This window comes from Perognathus longimembris, chromosome 28 (genome assembly GCF_023159225.1).
Source record: "Perognathus longimembris pacificus isolate PPM17 chromosome 28, ASM2315922v1, whole genome shotgun sequence".
Taxonomy (NCBI): Eukaryota; Metazoa; Chordata; class Mammalia; order Rodentia; family Heteromyidae; genus Perognathus; species Perognathus longimembris.
Genome location: NC_063188.1, coordinates 9,149,250 through 9,159,706, shown reverse-complemented (window position 1 = coordinate 9,159,706; position 10,457 = coordinate 9,149,250). Strand labels below are relative to the sequence as shown.

At 36.9% G+C, this 10,457-nt stretch overlaps 1 protein-coding gene across 1 annotated transcript; it reads right to left on the bottom strand.

Moving 5' to 3' along the window:
• Positions 1-358: 358 nt before the first annotated feature.
• On the bottom strand, positions 359-1,567 carry LOC125344112 (acidic leucine-rich nuclear phosphoprotein 32 family member B-like). The gene has a single exon (XM_048336713.1). The coding sequence runs from the start codon at positions 1,565-1,567 to the stop codon at positions 743-745; it is 825 nt and encodes a 274-aa protein (XP_048192670.1). The 3' UTR covers positions 359-742.
• Between the last annotated feature and the right edge of the window lie 8,890 nt (positions 1,568-10,457).

The window sequence follows — 10,457 nt, the reverse complement described above, 5'->3', positions numbered from 1 at the left end:
TAGTTTGTTTTTCTTTATTTCTTTTGGTGATGATGAAGTTTCTACTCAAGCAAAGTCTTGATTTTGCTAGGTGAGCATTCTGCCACTTGACCTACATCTTCCTTATTCATAGACAATCATGTCATTCCCCAAAGAAAGAAAGTTTTCTTTCTTTCTTTTCCAGTATGTATGATTTTTATTTCATTTTCTTAATGTACCATTGAGGTCTTCTTTTTTTTTTTTTAACCAAAGAGTAACATGTTTATTTCACTTGAAATCTTAAAAAATACTTTTCTGGCAGTTGTCACATAAAATGTCCTCATGTGATAAAACAAAACAAAATAAAAAAAACAAAGAAAAGCATGGAAAAAGAAAACAGACCCAAAATGTTAAGATTTTATTTACAAAGCTTTTGTTGTTGTTGTTGTTGTACAGAAAGTAAAAATGCTGTTACAATCTTGGTGTAACTGGTAGCCACAGAGGGCTGACTCACCAATCACAGCTATCCACACTACAGCAAGAGTCTTACACGAAAACCTAACAATGCTTACAATTTTGTTGGGGCCAAGTCCCCAAGCTTGGTGGATTACCAAGAGGGAATAAAGAGAGGAAGGCGGAATGTCACAGGAACTATTCTTTGGCTCTTTGGGTGGGTGGGTGTCCTGGAGTTTGTATCATAGCTACCTTTTTTTAAACAGCTACCAAATCCATGAGCAGTCCAACCAATACTGAACAGTTCTGGTTTTGCAGATTTATCAGGGTCTTAATCATCTTCTCCTTCATCATCTGTCTCTCTCTTCCTCTTGTCACCTTTCCCACTTTCTTCCTCATCTTCATCCTCATCTTCATCCTCATCTTCTTCATCTTCATCGACTTCTCCATCATGTCCAAATTCTTCTTCCTCACCACTGACTTCATCTTCATCTTCTTCCCCTTCTATATCTTCGTCTTCATCTTCATCCTCTTCTTCATCAAAGTCTTCCTCCTCACCGTCTTCATCCTCTTCATCCTCCTCATCTTCTCCTTCTTCATCCTCCTCCTCTTCATCCACACCATCTACTTCTGCATCTGATTCTGGGGCCTCCTGGTCATCTCTGTCGTAGCCATCCAGGTAGGTCAGCTGGGGCAGGAGCTTGAAGATACTCTCTCGGTAGTCATTCAGGTTAGTGACCTCACAGTTGAACAGATCCAGGCTTTTCAGACAGTCTAACTTTTTCAAAGGTTCCAATGTGCTGATATCTTTCAGTTTATTTCCACTTAAGTTTAGATGTGTGAGATTTGGAAGTTTTTCTGCTAACATGTCCAGACCTCCCATGATCCTATTTTCACTGAGCTCAAGCTTTTTCAATTTAGGTAGCTTGGGGAGATTTGAAACTGCAATCAAGTTTACATTTATTGAACTGAGGAACTCTAAGTTCACAAATTCAGCTGTTAAGCCTTCAATTTTTCCATCATTTGATTTGCAATTGTCCAAGACAAGTTCTCGAACCGGCGGAGCGGTGACCAGGCCGGGACTCGGCGCGGGGCGGCCGGCGGGCAAGGCCGGCTCACCAGGCGGAGGAAGACAGCGCCCGCCCGAGGTCTTCATTTTTTTCACAAAACAATGACTATTTTACTTGGTGCCCTGGAACTAATTGTAAGAGCTACATTAGTGAAGTTTCAAGAGACTATAAATATACCAACATTTCTTGGAGGTATTTCCATTACAGATAATGGAATCAGAGTAAATCCATTGGTGTTATCAAAGAATCAAGTGCTCATAGTAATGCCTATCCATTAATTAAAGAGAGAAAACTGACCATGTTGTTTTAAAAAGTAGTGTGGCATGGCAGTGATATTCTGTTTTTAAACCCATCAGATAATGCCACAGAAATTCTATTACCCTGTTTAGTACCTAGGAAAACTCAAAGAACTTTGTATTAGCTTCTTTCAGTTTGGGAAACTAGAATTCAGACAAAAAAATGTTCTACCCAAATTTACATGACCTTATGACACCTTATTTAATGTTCTATTTAGAGATCCTGATGTATGAGTAAGGGAACTATTAACCTTTTCTATAAATGTTAAGACAAATCTATGCTGTATGGTAGATTTTCAAATAGTCCTAGTGGTGTGCAAGTGTTGGAAATAGAAGTTTCAGGCAAACTGTCCTCTTTTATGTAATCACTGCACACCAGGGATTTGTACATCCACTGACACTTTGCCCTTTTAAACACAACACTGTGAGTACCCTATTCTTTGATAGCTGAGCAGATAAATGGTTTCCACTAAGTTATTCCTCTGCCCTGCCACTCTGTGGTTCTAACTGCACAGAAAGTTCAAGGGCACAGAAGTATTTCTGATTCATGAAACTTTCAAACAGAGTCAAGGGACCCCAGGGTTGGACTTGATCTTGCTAACAGGCATAGAAAATGCCACAGTTAGTGTGTTCCATTTCCATTCAGGAAACTTCTAGATGCCCCATGGGTTAGTTTATGTGTGATTGATGTCTCTTTCCCAGTGATATTGACTTCACATAGGAGTCCGAGTGTGTCTCTTTTTGGCAAAAACCTTCACAGATCCTACCACTTTTGTATTCTGACTGCCATTCTACCCTGTAGGACAGCACTTTTGACTGCTTTCTAACAGAGCTTCTTTTAACCTAACCCCATTAGGCTGTCTTCTTGTGGATAGGTCTCTGCCTTATCTCCAATGTTTGAAACAGCCTTCCAACCAGAGAGATATTGAATAAATTTTTGATTAGTGGAATTGGAGAGGTTTTTGTTTATAAATGTATGGCAACAAAATACATTAGATTGGTTATTCAAACGATAGAATGATATGCATATGATAATATAAAATGATGTTTACTGAACTCCACAAAATGGAAACCAGAAGTTTTTTATTGTACTTGTTTTTGGTCTCTATTTTACTTTTTTCTGTATTTCTCCCCTTTGTTGCTGTTTTTTGTTTACATTTTGTCTTGTATATGAGTTTATCTGATTTGGGGAGGGGAAGGAGAAGCACCGAAATAGTGAGACAGTGGGATAAAAGATGAACTAATTCAACAGTGATATTCACTAGACAATGTGTCGGAAATGAACTATAGAAATTTAGGGAAGGAGTAAAACGGGGAGAATGAGAGAAGGGGGACACTATTAAAATATATATATACTTATTACCTGACTTGTGTAATGATAACCCCTCTGTACATCACCTATACAATAAAGAAAAAAAAGCTAGAATGGGACAGAGGTGCATTCAACTGAGTTGAACTTTTAATTCATCTTCTTCTTCTTTTTTTTTTTGCCAATCCTGGGCACTGTCCCTGGTTTCTATTTGCTCAAGGCTAGCACTCTACCACTTGAGCCACAGCGCCACTTCTGGCCATTTTCTGTATATGTGTTGCTGAGGAATCGAACCCAGGGCTTCCTGTATACAAGGCAAGCACTCTTGCCACTAGGCCATATTCCCAGCCCCAAACTTTTAATTCTTCTTAAGATATCCAATCATCTGTGTGAGACAGTAATGTGCTACACATCCTAAAATACTGGAAGAAAGGATTTTACTTTTTACCATGAAAAAATGATAAACATAAATATATTAAACAAGATTTAAACATTATATAACATACATATGAATGGAACATTATATAGCATTTCATTAATATCCAGTCCTTTGTATCTCAGTTAAAGTTTAAAAATAAAAGATAATTAATGATCTTCATGTTTGAAAATTATGTGAACCCTTCTCTGTTCTTGTCTCATGCACCAATAATTTCAAGCACTGAAGTCTCTTCCTAAGGTTTTCCTTTTGAGTCACTATATTCTTACAGAAATAAATAATAGTATACTGAATTTTGTACTTGTTTTATGCTAGTTCTAATTCTCCTTACTATAACATCAAATGCAGTATGGCATTCCCTTGGTCAGTGGGTCTGTTTGTGCAATAGGGCCTCACATTTTGCAACAGGACTTTATTTTGATTAGCAGTGTAGTGAGTGTTAGGAAAATGGAGGAGAAAGGAAAAGGAAACAGGTCAGGCTAGATCTTTTATAGGCAAGGACTGTTTATTAAATAACAGCAAGGGGCAGCAACCTTCCCCTGGGATCGGCGGTTATGTGAGGGGGTAGATTTGGGGGTCACACTTATATGGGTCTTAACAAGGAAGCAGGAAAAAAACCCAAAACAAAAAAACAGGCTATGGTCTCTTGGGGGCCAAGAACGACCTTGGCCAGGCCCTGAATGGAATGCTCCACCTGGGGTGAGGGAATTTTAGCTAAGCCAAGGTCAGAATGACTGCACACTTGGTGTTTTGCTTGACTTGGCGGAATAAAGCAAGGATCAACTCTTCAGTGGACCTGCTGTGTGATTCGAGGCTGCTTCACATGCATGTGTGTGTGTGTGTGTGTGTGTGTGTGTGTGTGTGTGTGTGTGTTTTCTGTACTGGGGCTTACACCCAGGGCCCCATGCTCTCAGACTTTTTTGCTCATGGCTATCATGCTACACCTTAAGCAATACTTCCAGTTCCAGCTTTTTGTTGGCTGATTGAAGATAAAAGTCTTGAATTTATCTGCTGATGCTATCTTTGAACTTTGACCCTCAGATCTCAGCCTCCAGAGTAGCTAGGATTATAGGTGTGAGCTACATACAGTTGGCTTGATTTGGGGCTTCTTAAAGTAACCAGACTGTGAGCAAACTTCTTAGAGCTTATCTTTCAGCCATATTAAATAAGAGTGAGAAATGGCTCTTCTCTATTCCTTTTACCTACTGGGAACCTAGATGAGTGGACAATTGAAGCTCCCGCTAGGATCTCATAAGATCGAGAGGAAATCTGGTGTAATTCTTGCACCATTCAATTCTAACTCAAAGTCAATATTTCTTAATCTAAATGGAGTCAATCATGGAACCTATAAAATAAGCTAAATTTCTTTTGCAACACTTGGGAAGCAAGAGAATACTTCATGTGGGGGGGTTGTCTTACTACAAGAATTGTTCTGGATTTTACAATCTGGTTAAAAATGTTATAGTAGCTAATTTCAACAGTTTATTTTCTTTATATTGTCATGGTGAAGAACAGCTTATTTTCTTGGAATATATTGTAAGTGATATGCTTATGGGAACAGGTCTTCCTTTATTTTTACTGGGAATAGAAATTGCATTTTCATTTTTAACATTTTCCACACTCTTGAATTTACAACAATATTTTTCAATTGGTTCCAAGGTTATTTGCCTTCTCACAACCATCCACAATAACATGGTCCCCTTTCATCTTCTCGGGTTTCTTTTGTATTTCCCTCTATCTCCTACTGTTCTCCCTCTTGATCACTTTGCTCCTCCCTAAATTTACCAGATCTCATCCAGTCTGAAGTGTTTGTGCTTCTTAATCCCTGTGCATGTGACTCTTCTTCAAGATAACACATGGCTCAGACTCTTCCTTCTTTAGTCTACATTTGTCACTTCTATGAAACCTTCCTATTTTGTCCTACTATATTAGTCCTTTGCTTATTTTATACATTTTGGTTTTCCTTTTTATGACTTTCTGATTAATTTCTGATTGATTAATAATTGACTAATTGGTAAACACTTCCATATGGTAGTTTTTGCATGGTCCCTATTGTATTGTATTCATTTTAAGTATTTCTGTATACATATAATAATTGTTGTTAATGAGTTTGTACAGTCAGCCAAAGTGAATGGAATATGATAGGTAGAAACCACATTGTGCTATAATTAGTTACTATTTCCTGTTTTCTATGTCTACCCATGCTATGTCAGTCCGCAATAGGCATTTGTTATTTAGCTCATTTGATAGAGAGTAAGTTTTGAACATGCTTTTCTTGGGTTGTGGACACAGTTGTAAAAATATCCTGAGTCTTTGTTCTCATGGGTTTTATAGCTACATAGGTAAAATGAACCGTAAATAGACATGTGTAATGGCTAATTTTATAAGTCAAGTTAGCTTGGCTATGCTGCCCAGGTTTGTTAAACATCAGTCAATTTCATAGGTATAACTAATGTTTAACTTAATAAACGTTTAATAACATGGATTTCCCGTCATCATTTGAAGGCCTTAGAGAGTAGAGCTGATGTTTGTCTAAGGAGACATGCTCAAGATTTCCCCAGATAATCTGCCTTCATTTCCACTCTGTAGGATTCCGACTTAAGTTCTCATCATTAACTCTTACCTGCATTTTCTTCTTGACAGCTGGAAGAAGTCTGAACAATGCACCATGTGTGCAGCTGTTTAGATATAAACTATAAAAAGTGCAACGAACAATATGTGCATAACTGGGTCTAAGCAGGAAACCAATCTAGATTTAGCAGTGAGAGAATAGGTCTTTGCAGAAATAACTTGAAAAAACCTGGTAGATGCACAAAATTTTATACATAATGGGCAGATATATATGCAAAGGTAATCTACAATCTGAACACTCTGCAATGAGGAGTTGGTTCCTTCATAGAGTGCACTGATTAGGTGAGTGAGCATTGTGTGATGAGGTGGAAGAGACAAACCCAGGCAAGCTATGCAAGACCTTGTAAGTGTGACTCCACCATTCTCCTGAAGCTACTTCCTAGCAGTCTAGCCATCGACACAATCTTTCAAAGCCTGCTTGATGGTTTATGATGTTTGTGGGGGTAATAAAACATTCCTGGTATACAAAAATTATGAGACACCTAGTATAGTGCCTTACATAGGCAATGTGTTCATGCATTGAACACTGTTATTCTCCAGTTTCATCTTTAATAGACAGCTCAGTCTCTATATACTCCTTGCAGACATTCAGAACAAGTTTGGAATCCCCTAAACTTTCTTTTCTCTGAAACTCAGTTATGGTAAAAGTCATTTGGAGATTACATTCTTCTTATCTGAAATCTAAGGTAGCTCCTCCAGTTTATTTCTAATATATCCAAGGACATAATTTAAGGATGCTAACTGGTGGTAGTCTATGACTCATCATAATAATTTGCTTAAAAGAATGGAAGTGTTTGCTTCTGATTGCTTTTCTCATTCTGGATTTTCTTTAATAGTCTCAGTGTCTCCGGATACTAGCCTACCTTTCAACAGTGTCATCTGTGTTTAGAGGCAGAGTTAGATGTTAGGAGGCAAGCATCTCCTGATGTCAGAACTGAACATAAAACTTTACTCTGACCAAAAGGTAATATTTGAATGACTCTCAGGGATATAGCACGAGCATTTTGGGGGCATTTGTCATACATTTGTAATTATACCACAAGGTATCACTCAGGTTTACTATTTTTTTTCCTTTTCCCCCCAGACCAGATAAACTTCATTTATCTGATAATGGCTCATTTATCTGAGGTATCTTTTGTGGAGTTGTTTTGTATGAGTATCAAGGAAGTGGTGATCATTCTGATTTGGCATTGTAAATATTTAATTTATTACCTCAGGCCCGATGCCTGTGGCTCGTGCCTATATTCCTAACTAATCTGGATGCAGAGATCAAGAGAATGTCAATTCAAGGCTATCCAGGGCAATAAGTTCATAAGACCTCATGTCAAACAATAGCTGGGTAGAGGGCATACACTTATCCGATGTATATGAGTGACTGACATTGGAAGTTCATAGTTCTAAGCTTACTTAGACAAAAAGCATGTGAGACTCTATTTCAACAGAATAAGATAAGCATGATGGTGTCCATCTACCATAAATAGGAGAATCAATGTCTGAGCAATCTGAGGAAAAGATGAGACCCTATCTTCAAAAGCAACCTGAACAAAAAAGGCTGGAGGTATGGCTTAAGCAATAGAGCTTCTAAAAAGCATGAAGCCCTCTCATGAAGTTAATTTCCTAAATGAGAAGTAAACTTTTAATAGGTTCCATTTTCTGTATTTCAGTGGAGGCAGAGAAAGGCTTTTGTCTTTCAACCTACTTGTCAAGATTATCCCCAGGCCATTACTGAATGCCAAAATCAGCCTGTGGAAATACTGAAGGTTTTTCTGGCTCTGATTTGTCTTATAAGGGTAAGAAAATTTATTTCTTTATTTCATTTACTAGGGGATTTTCTTGTGTTAATCACATTTCCAAATTTATTGACACACTAAAAGCCTTGAAATAATCATTTCTCTTCTGATTGGCGGGGAGCAAAATATTTCATACAAAGTTGAACATGAATAAGTTGGACAAGGAATGTGAAAACCAAAAAAAAAAAAAAGAAGAACAAAACCCCAAATCACATCATAGCACAAATTTAAGATGCACCTAAATTACTTAAAGCAATGATCTGATTAGCAGTTATTGCTAAAGCTACAGTTCTATCTAATATGGCACATGTTCAATAAATCAAGTTCCGGTTTTTAGCACTATTTATTTTCATTGGTTTCTACCTTGAGCAGCTTTGCGTCCTCACAGAAAGAGCCATTAAAAAGTATGCATTGCCTCATAAGTCAACGAATTTCTGTTTTCTTTATTGGCTGAAATGATACCAGATTTTCAAGCCAGAAACGTAATCAATGCTATTGAGCAACTGTTTTTTTTTTGGGGGGGGAAAGAATAAAAAATTGTTTGGTCTGATTGGAATATGGTCAAAAAAGCAATTAAATGAGGCAGAATGCCTGGCTAGAAGAAAAATAGTGCCTCTGTGTATACTATGTATAGAGTGGTAACACAGGGTGGCCTTCATGTTGAACAAATGGAGTATGTTTTAGTGCGAAGAGAGATGAATTGATCAAGAACCACATGAACCTCTCATAGTTAACATTCTGAATTAAGAATCATGGCACCTGAGCTTGGCTCTCAGTTTTACTGGCTTGCTCCCTTGCCAAAACAGATTGATATCACTTCTACTCTTGGAATCTGTTTCTCCTTGGAATGATTATTATTTTGCCTATTAAAACAAGTAGGAGATATGTGAAAAAGACTTGATTCAAATGAATGTAAGAATCTGAAAACACATGGAAGGTTACAATGTTGTATCACAATCAAAACTCTTTTTCCTACAGCTGTTTATTAGCTATGAAGCATTTTGAGATTACTTCCTTTCATCTTTTAAAATTAGCTTATTGCCATATTTTCACATTTTGTCCCTCATGGATTTCTAAAGGAATATGTAAGAAAAAGAATTATTTGGCTGTCATTTAAAACCCCAGGATTTCGTGTTTGTTTGTTTGTACTTGACATAAATATGGACTTTTGTTTGTGGCAATAATGGAGGCATCAACTTAGTCACTAATTTATATGGTTTTTAATTTCCATTTTGTGCCAACTATATCTTTTTAAAAAAACAAAACCAAATCCTCATAGCCGTAGGTTTTATCCGTCTTTAGGGACATTCTGATATTTCCTTTTTAGATCTGAGAGAAGCTCTTGGCCTTTTTATATATCCAGTATCATACTTGCTACCCTCGAGGTATTCAATAACGTGTATATCATCATTTCCATTTTTATTAGTTAAAGTCTTCTGTGTGTCATTAAGTCTTCTCTCAGGTCATGAATAATCTACACTATACATCCTCTCCCTAGAATGACTTTCTTACCTTGTCACAGCACAGATATATTTTATACTTTATCTGGCCTTTCTAAATCCTCACAGGTTTTCTCACACTCATATTACCAGAATTATTTCCACACTAAAATGCTAACACCATGTCCATATCTAATCCATGACAGAATTATATCATTTTTGTGAATGTGCTTGGCAGTTGCAATTTGTGATGTGGTTTGAAAAGTATGAATATTATTTTGCTCCCAGTAACAATCTTAGATCGTCTTCAAGGCACATATCTTCCCTCTCTCTCCATACTAATTATTTAATAAATCGATTTATTTTATCCTAAAGTACTTCACTGAACTACATATCATATCTCCATATAAAGTGCTTACAAAAATAAGATGGAAAAAAAGTGTTTCCAGAGAAGAATAATTATAGGCTTAAGCTTTTCATAGCTATAGTATTAATTTACAAAATCATTTCAATATATTTCAAATTGTTAACATTGCTTTGAAAATGTTGCCAGCTTCTGGATGCAACCTGACATAAAATGTCTTATTCATGTAGCAATTTCACTTCATAAGCTGTTGTTAAAATAGTTTTTTTTTAACCTCAGACTTGGAAGGGGGTTCTCTTTTCATTATTCTTTCTATCTAGGTATTTCTTTTGACTATGTACCTGAAAGTTTACAGCTATATCCTTACAAATGTAATATTTTATATTTATTTACAACAGACTAAATAATTGGCATTTTGAAGAAAAATAATCTAAGATGATTCATATTTTAATACAAAGATCATTAGAAAACATGTTTTCATCTTCTGAGTGACCAACAATTAATCAATTACTTATTGAGCACTCCAGTGTTGAAGAAAACATGCTAGGGAGACCCATTCAACCATCCAACCGTCTCCCCGATATCTTTGTCCTGCGGCTCCTGACACATTATGGGGGGCCGAGGAAGGGATTTCGGCTTAGAGCAGTCCGGTAAGGACAAGCCTTACTCCTTCTGCCGTATGAGGGGTAGGGCGGAGTTTCTTCCATAGAA

What these genes read in the sequence shown, in the direction of transcription:
- LOC125344112 (XM_048336713.1), bottom strand. Translation starts at nt 1,567, where the DNA reads ATGAAGACCTCGGGCGGGCGCTGTCTTCCTCCGCCTGGTGAGCCGGCC.